Source organism: Ctenopharyngodon idella, chromosome 17 (genome assembly GCF_019924925.1).
Source record: "Ctenopharyngodon idella isolate HZGC_01 chromosome 17, HZGC01, whole genome shotgun sequence".
Taxonomy (NCBI): Eukaryota; Metazoa; Chordata; class Actinopteri; order Cypriniformes; family Xenocyprididae; genus Ctenopharyngodon; species Ctenopharyngodon idella.
Genome location: NC_067236.1, coordinates 15,526,372 through 15,535,661, shown reverse-complemented (window position 1 = coordinate 15,535,661; position 9,290 = coordinate 15,526,372). Strand labels below are relative to the sequence as shown.

General features: G+C 38.5%; 1 protein-coding gene across 1 annotated transcript; it reads left to right on the top strand.

Annotated features, from left to right (window-relative positions):
* The first annotated feature begins 56 nt into the window (after positions 1-56).
* On the top strand, positions 57-2,555 carry arf6b (ADP-ribosylation factor 6b). Its single transcript, XM_051867709.1, has 2 exons — positions 57-214; positions 406-2,555. The coding sequence occupies exon 2, from the start codon at positions 1,021-1,023 to the stop codon at positions 1,546-1,548; it is 528 nt and encodes a 175-aa protein (XP_051723669.1). The 5' UTR covers positions 57-214; positions 406-1,020; the 3' UTR covers positions 1,549-2,555.
* The last annotated feature ends 6,735 nt before the right edge of the window (positions 2,556-9,290 follow it).

Below are 9,290 nucleotides of genomic sequence, written 5' to 3'. Positions count from 1 at the left end.
CTCAGATTGTGTAAAACTGAAAAATGTATTGTGAAATGTGTGTTAAAGTTAAAGTCTAGCAGTTTGACGTTTTCTAAGACCTTTATTATGAAATACGGCTGCAACGGCCATTTCCGCTGGTTTGCGTTGACGTAGTCAGTTTCACACAGAACTCGGCTGATTTTAGGAGTGAACACCGGGGTTGAGACTGCTAGAGAATGGTGGGCCTCCGCAGGTAACTAAAACGCATTTAGTCGCTCTAAAATGAATGAAAATAACTTGTTAATGGTTATATTTTACATATACTGTCGAAAATATGTGTAAAAAGTCTGTGGTGGCGATTTTATGTGGGTTGTTCGGACGGCTAAGCTAGCAGGCTAAGTTGCTCTTTTCTGGCACTCCCTCTGAGCCTCTCTTGTCTCTCAGGGGCACGTGAGACACTCGAATTCAGGACGGTTGAAATCGATGCGGCTCCGCTTCAGACGGTCCAGATGACAGACCCACAGGCTGGCCAAATGAACGCTTTTCCGCCAAGGTTCTGAACGTCTTCTGCTGCTATCCGGTTACATTTTGGGGGAAGGACGTGAGAGAGCCCCCGAGACGAACATTCACACGCCAAGAGGAAGTCTTGAAAGACCGCAGGCTCTTAAAGCGGCCTCACAGCACTAAACAGACACACAGGAAAGCACCGAAATATCACTGCTTTTGTCACATTTCTGTGGATTATTAGTGTGGCATTTTTCAAACGGGTACCACCCTACAACCGAAGCAAAAATCGAGCTTTGACCTTTTCGATTGTACGTCTAGTACTGAAAGTTTTCAGTACTGTCATTTAATCAGCAGTACAGTGGTATCTGCTGGAAATATATTTTATAACAGTGACTTTATGCCCAGCAGCGTGATAAGTTCACACACGTGTTCTGTTCACTTTCAAATTTGACATTTACAAAAAGAAAAACCCCCCTTATTTTACTTTTGAACTACCAACATAAAACTTTTTTTCTTTTGGAGGGAAGTAACCATTTATGAACAGTTTGCAAGATGGGGAAGATGCTGTCAAAGATATTTGGTAACAAAGAGATGAGAATATTGATGCTGGGACTGGATGCCGCAGGGAAAACCACCATCCTTTATAAGTTGAAACTCGGCCAGTCCGTGACCACCATCCCAACTGTAGGTTTCAACGTGGAGACGGTCACCTACAAAAACGTCAAGTTCAACGTGTGGGATGTGGGTGGACAAGATAAGATCCGTCCCCTCTGGCGACATTACTACACGGGCACGCAAGGGTTAATTTTTGTGGTGGATTGTGCTGATAGAGATCGCATAGACGAGGCCAGGCAGGAACTCCACCGCATCATCAACGACCGCGAGATGCGGGACGCCATCATTTTGATTTTCGCCAACAAGCAAGACCTGCCGGACGCCATGAAGCCGCACGAGATCCAGGAGAAGCTGGGACTGACGCGCATCCGAGATAGGAATTGGTACGTGCAGCCCTCATGTGCGACCACCGGAGATGGACTGTACGAAGGCTTAACTTGGTTAACATCTAACTACAAGTCTTAATGACACTGGCACTGACTGTTTAGGACAAATGAACTCAATATGGGGAAAATCAAACATCTCCACCGAATTTTTGTGCTGTTTTGATTTAGAGTTAACATTTATTTTTGGTTAGTTTTCAAACTACCTTTTTTTGAAATAACGGAATGGGTTTGGCTTGCTTTTAGTTCCCTGTGTACTGTGACATACCCATGTCACACACCTTGGACTATTGCTTAACATTATAAAGCATTCCTGAATGAAGATTCTCTATTTTTTTCTTTGATTGTAAGTTTTCTATATTTGTTGTCTCTTCTTCAGCTTCTTTCTTTGATATTTCAGAGTCAAAAAATGAAGTTTGTCTCCAGCAAACAGTCCAATAGTGTGTTAAAGGCATTTTATACCGAGTATCGAAACTGTCCAGGCATCCACTGTAGCAAAGCACAGTTTTGCTGAGGAGGTTGTAGCATACTAATCGTAGGTAGCTATGTGGTGTAACAGGTTTTAAACCGTGCCATAGTTATGATATCACTGACATCCAATGATAATCAACATGTAAATGAATCCATGGAACATTTTATGCAAATCTAATTGTGGAAGGCGGGCTTACTACCACAGACATAACTTATATTCAAACAGCATAATCGAAACAGGTGATGTCTTGTGCTCACGAAAGCTTGAAAATCCACAGAGAGGGTTTTGTCTGCATTGCAGTGTAGCCCAAAACAAGTTCAACGTTAAAGAGACTTCATTTTTTAACCATCGAGGGATGCCTTTTGTAGCCCTTTTTCCATTTAGGCTAATTGCATTGACCAGATTGTCTTTGACTTACACTCATATGTCTCTAAAATGTGGGATTGTTACATTCTTGCATTTCAAGTGTAGTGCTTGCGGTAGAGTGGACTGAATTTTTCATTTTGGAGAGAAATGCTTCATTCTATTCATTTCCTCTCTTTGCTTTAATCATTTTGAGAAACATGTACAGAAACAACTATGTAATTGTAACTTCAAATTAAACTTAGTCATTTTAATGCTTTTAGTTCATTCTTGTTCTGACCAATTCATGCTGTCTTTGATGCCTATCAATGCATGGGAGTTTCCACTGTCATTTACAGAGCCAAACCAAAGTCAGATGGAAAATGCGTTAAGCGTCCCTAGAACATTCTTCCTCGTTTCTTTTCAGTTTTGTTATAGGTAGTGCACATGGAAAATCTTTTCTGTTTGCTTTCCCTGAGTTTACAAAATTTTCCAAACCCGGGACTCCGAGCACTTTGGAATCCACTGCAGATAAGATTCTAAAGAATGTCTGTTGGGTTTAATGTTTGACCTCATCATGTGCTTTTGCACACAGGACTCCAGACACCTTTCTAAAGGGAACACCAGTGCTGTAACTCTTAAATCTTCCTTTAACGTCACAAATATTTGTTATATGAACACTGTAGTTAATCTCCCAAAATAAGCTGTATCGGCTGTGCTGTTTTGAAGTGGCGTGTTGGAAACAGGACAGCTCTACACACCCCCCAGCAAATCCCACTGTAAAAACAGGATGTCTCCCGCTTGCTCTCTAAAGGCCGCACAGCTGCTAAACTATCGCACACAGAGAAGAGTAATGGGCGGTCGGCGCTGGACGGCACAAATGCTGCTCTTGCTGACACAGCTGTTAATAACAAGTGCTGTGCTCACTTGTTGCTTTGCACGCCATCTTGAATGATTGTTAAACCGCTAGGCTGTTTCTTCTCTTTTGACGGTATTCAAATCAGTTGAAGCCACAAGGGCCACATCAGCAGCTCACGTTGCCGGAAATGAGCCTGACTGCTAACATATTGACAGTTGTATTTTTTTTTAGTAAGAAATACTGTACTGGCGGAATAGGAGCAGATACAAATGTTCAGACTGTTACCAATCCTGAGGGATAAAGCAGCTACTGTTGCAGTCCAGCTTGTTGAGACTCGCTGTTAAACCATAATACAGACATTTGCATGTTTGTTAGTCACATTTACGAGATCAGAGCTGTTACAAAGCAGGTGATTGTCACACTACATATGTTTTATGGCTGCGTCTTATCTTTCTTCTTTGGTATGTAGTGTGCCGCATATGGGTTTATGAATAACTGTGGAGGTCATAGGTGTGGATGATCTCATTCAATCCCCTTTTAGATGATGATGTTTAATCCAAAACCATGTGTGGATATATATACTACTGTGCAAAAGTCTTAGGCACGTCAGTATTTTCACCCTCCAAAAAAGGTTTTAAGCTGATTATTTATATATTTTGCTGCAGTGTACAGTAGGAAATATCAGTTTACATTTCCAAACATTCATTTTGACATTAATTGTAATAATCCAGTGAGATTTTTGAATACACAAGGAGTCTGACAACAGCTGGTGCTCCACACGGAGATCTGATCTCACCATCATCGAATCTGTCTGTGATTACATGAAGAGAAAGATTAAACTGAGACAAACTTAATCCAGAATAACTGTGGCTGTGTCTCCAAGACGCTTGAAGAAACCTTCCTCCAAAGCTATAGTACTGTGCGATGTTTTAGACACTTGTTCTAAAAATGCTGTCATAAATAGATTTTATCAATTAACTTCTATTAACCAAATCAAATCAATGTTTGGTGTGACCACCCTTTGCGTTTAAAACCGCTTTTGTCCAGGTACACTTGCATTTTTCAGGTAGCTTTGCAGGAAGGTTTCTTCAAGCATCTTGGAGATGTTGCCGTAGTTCTTCTGGATTTAGTTTGTCTCAGTTTCATCTGTTTCTTCTTGTAATCACAGGTGGATTTGATGGTGAGATTAGATCTCCGTGTGGAGCACCAGCTGTTGTCAGACTCCTTGTGCATACAAAAATCTCTCTGGATTATTACAATTAATGGCAAAATGAATGTTTAGAAACGTGAACTGATAATGTGAACTGATATTTCCTACTGCACACTACAGCAAAAGATACAAATAACCAGCTTAAAAAAAAGTGTCCCATTCACCCTAAATAATTTCATATATATATATATATAATTATATATGCTTACCAAATCTGCATGTATTTTATCAAAAATATAGTAAAAACAGTTATTTTGTGAAACATTATTATAATTTAAAATGTGTTCTATTCCTGTGATGTCAAAGCTGAATTTTCAGTATAATAATTATAATTTCAGTATAATTTATAAATAGAAAGCTCAAAAGCATTTATAAGATATAAAAGTATTATACACACACTCACATACATGTTACTGTACTTTTGAGTTCATTTATCAAATGTTTCCTCTACATTTTCATATCAGCAGTTTTTCCATCATATTCTCAGTGTGTGTGTTTGCCTGCTCAGTAACATTTAGTGCAGAGCTGGTTTCATTGTCATATCTAAAAGGGAAGTGGTCAGTGTGATGTCAGGCCTGAGGTAGGAGGTTGGGTGGTGCTCATGTGGCTCTGCTGATGCTGGTGTTGCGCTAATGACACAGACTCTATTAATAGTCTCCTTTAAGTGTAAGAGGGTGAAAATTCACACCTCAGAATACTTGTGTAGCCAACATGGCCTTAATTTATTTCTTTTTCTTTTTTAAAGACTTATTGAACATTAACTTTGGATTCAAACCCACTCTTTCTTTTTCTATGTACTGCTTGCACCTTTGGAAATGAAACGCCACTTCTAACCTACACGTACAGGAACACGTATTACGTGTCATATTAAAGAAACGGCTCACCCAAAAGTGAAAATTCTGTCATCATTTACTCCCTTTCATGTGTTTCAAACCTAATATATATATATATAAATATATATCTTCAGAATATCTTCTTTTGTGTTATGCAGAGGAATAAAGATTTGGAATGACATGGTGGTGAGTAGATGACAGAATTTTCATTTTTTGATTTTTTTTTTTTTTTTTTTTTTTTTTTCAACTATCCCTATAATGCTCAACAAAGCCTAATTCATTGAGGATAAGTACCCAATGAATCAGTATATTTAAAAAGGTATACATCAAAACTAGTAAAGGTTTATGTGATTGGAACTGTTGTGTTCATCTGGACTTGGATCCCTCTAATTGAATAAAACCATTGAAGTGGTTTGTTGTTTCTCTAAATGTTTTAAGATTCTATTGTATTGCTTGTAGAATTATATTTTTGTTGTCATTTTTTCCAGCAATTTTGGTTCTCTATGACAAGTCTGGCATCGGCGTGATTTTCCACATCAAAGTAATTTGGGCAAAGGCTTAGTTATATGATTATAGTATTGATTCATCGTTCTTTTATAATGAAATGGCTTAACTTGCCTGTTCCAGCAGGGCACAACAATAAGGATTTTATTCTGCTGATTTAAAATTGCCCCGCCAATATTTTCACTGGCCCCACCTCAAAAAAAAAAAGATAGCGGGTTGGAATGCTTCTGTCTAACATTAAGGTTATTACAATAGATGAAGTCTAAGTTTTATGTAGTTCGTTGTTAGACTGGTCCAAAATATTCTTAAACACAAGATTAGTTCCTGTTCATTATTATAGTCATTATTGTGTGTCCCTGTGTGACAATCCTAACCAATCTAACACAATAACCTCTCCGTCAGTAGAATTAAATATGATTGTTTGTACAGCTTGACTGTTGGCTGCTGTATGCTAGTTTCTGTAGGACAGGTTTGGTAACTGCAATACTTAAAACTTACGTCATATAAAAGCTATTTGCCATTAATATGCATATTAATATGCTTTTTTTGGCTGCTATTAACACTTGCGCATTATTATTTGCGAAATTTCTCCCATTCTTCTTTAAAGCATCACTTGTAACTGTGTCAAATTGGATGGGAAGTTACCAAGCTTGTGTGTTATGCAAACGGATCCTAGTACTTTGTTTAATTTTACACTTAATTACAAACTATTTTTGAAATTTTAGTTGAATATGTCTGTGAAGATACTATACGCAGAGCCTTATTTTGCAGAAGACCTGAAAGTATAATCGTGCATTATTATTATTATTATTATTAATTAAAAAAAAAAAGTTGACATGCAATTGCAAAGTTACTTATAGTCAGTAGAAAGTCTGTTGGCAAATATCAAGCAGACAGTATACTAATACTCTAATGACTGCTAGTTGACATGTAGTTGCAAAGTTAGTTATAGTTAGAATGTCTAAAGTGGACCATCGAAATAAAGTGTTTCCAAAATGTTTTGTCTAAACAAATTTACACAATGATAAATGCTCACAATCTTATTAATTTCACAGAAATGGAAGTGTACCTCACATGAATATGTGCTGAGTACAGTGATAGTGCAGTGTTTACATTCTGTGTACTCTGACCGTAGTGAACCTTAGCTGCAGATGTTCTCAGATAACACTGGATATGGAAAAGCGAACGGTGGGAGAGGTCAAAGGCCAACCTCTAGGATCAATATTAGCAATGATGACACTGGGAAACCACTATAGCACCGACTCCAGCTCACTTCTCTGGAATCTACTTTATGGCACTTTCCAAACTATTGAAGGCTACTTCCCTTAAAAATCAAGCCTATGTACACAGAAACTCTTTGAAAGTATCACTGGAATCCAGTCTCTATTAATTCACAAACAAGCTGGAATGCTCTTTCATAATATTTAGCAGCCTATGGGGATGGTGACATTATGCAGCAACTTTTTTCTTTCTTCTTCTCACAATTGGTCCTGCTTATGTTGTGCAGCTGGACGATTGTTGGCTGGAGGAAGCATTCCTTTGGGAATATTTGGAATTCTGTAGCTGGATTTCCTGAGCGGAAAATAGTCAGAGGGAAAGTAGATGAATGGGAAGGTGGAATGTGAGAATTGCTGTTTCACTGTTCAGACATGATGGATGGATTAAGTAACCAATGTGGTTCCTCCCAGCTGACTCACTGATGGATCTGTTAGCCAGTGAGAGTTGAACACTTTATTATTTATTCCTTTAATAGAGAACTGTTCCCTCCCTAAAATAAACTTTATTCACAATAAATCCCATAACCAATATTTAAAGCTGGGCTTTCATTGAAACAAACACGCCATACTTGCATAATTTTCCCATCTCTCTGTCTACAGTCTTTACAAACATGATATGTTTGTACATGTGAGTCAACCCACTGAGCCAAAGTACGTTAATGTCATGTTGATTCGGTTGGCGTTTCTTTTAGTGGTATTGTAACTCACTCTAGTTAAAGGGTGTAACCATGAGCACATGCAGACCCACCCATTTTACACTAGAATACGCTAGAAAGACTCATTCAATGGCCTGTTTGATTTCCCCATTGCTGTGGCAACAGTCTTACAAGACTCTTACTGTAAAGTGTGAGTATGAGTGAGTCAGATGATTCTCTTTCATTCTGTTCACAGGGCTGGTCAGGTCAAACCTGTCCTTGTGAGTCTACAGTTTAACATTGTCAGATGCCGTCATCTGAACCGATACTTCATGCATGCTTTAAATTGTGTAGAACTAGATTGTCTCACAATTCTGACTTTATAACACACAATTCTGACTTTATAACTCACAAAAATGTCAGAATTGTGAGATTAAAAGTTGCAATTACCTTTTTTATTTTTATTCAGTGGTGGAAACAAGCTTCCATAAAATGCAGCAGAAGGCCCACTGAAGTGTCTTGGAACGCACAGAATTATTCAATGTGTTGACATAATTTCAACTGAAACAGGAAGACAGGGTGGGACATATCTAACAGCCCCACCCCCTTTTTTTAAAATAGCCAATAGCATTTCGTTTATACCACGGCTCGGCCAGAGCCGTTAAACTTGGTAAAACCTCCCTTTCCTTCTAATCTCTAACTGTTTCTCCTCCTAATGCTCTCTATATCACTTTAAAATACAGCATTCTGTGCAGAATTCAAATGGGTCGGATACCTTTTGTGGTATGAGCCGACTTGCACTCCGAGGATATGATCCACTCTCTGCTCTCATGTCTGTGGACCAGAGCAGACTGCTCGCACTGCGGCGGTTCACGCAACACTAACGCGAAAACGGACTTCACTCACGTCAATGGAAAGCATATTTACACTGTCTGAATTGTTCCCTATTCTCTTTATAGTGCACTATGGGCCATTCACCATGTAGAAACTAGTAAATATGTGAACCGCAGTTTCAGCGTCTGTTGATAGTGTAGGAAAGGGGGGGGACTTCAGATTCTAGAGAGCATTTGATTGGACAGAAGATCTGACGAGAAGCTGAAGTGTGATGTCATGAAAATCCGTGATCAATTTTAGCGGAAGTGAGAGACTGTAAGTTTTGAATGCTTATATCTCCTAAATGCGAATTTTTCATTGTTTTGGAACACATCGGCTTATTCATAACCTTAAGGCTAACATATTCATACTAAAAGCTAAAAAACTTAAATTTTGATTTCAGGGAGACTTTAAAGGGTTAGTTCACCCAAAAATGAAAATTCTGTCATTAATTACTCACCCTCATGTCGTTCCAATCCCGTAAGACTTTCGTTCATCTTCGGAACACAAATCAAGATCTTTTTGATGAAATCTGAGAGCTTTCTGTCCCTCCATAGACAGCAATGCAAGTGAAACTTTGACGCTTCAAAAAGTTCATAAAGAGATCGTAAAACTAATTCATATGAATTGAGTGGTGTAGTCCAAATTTTCTGAAGAGACGTGATCGCTTTATATGATGAACCGATTTACTTTAGGCTTTTATTCACATATAAACATTGATCAGCGTACATAAACAGAAACTCAACCGAACCTGCTTGATGTGAGAGAACAAACCACTTGTGGAAGCTCAAATGTGCTGCATAACACGAGAATGAACCT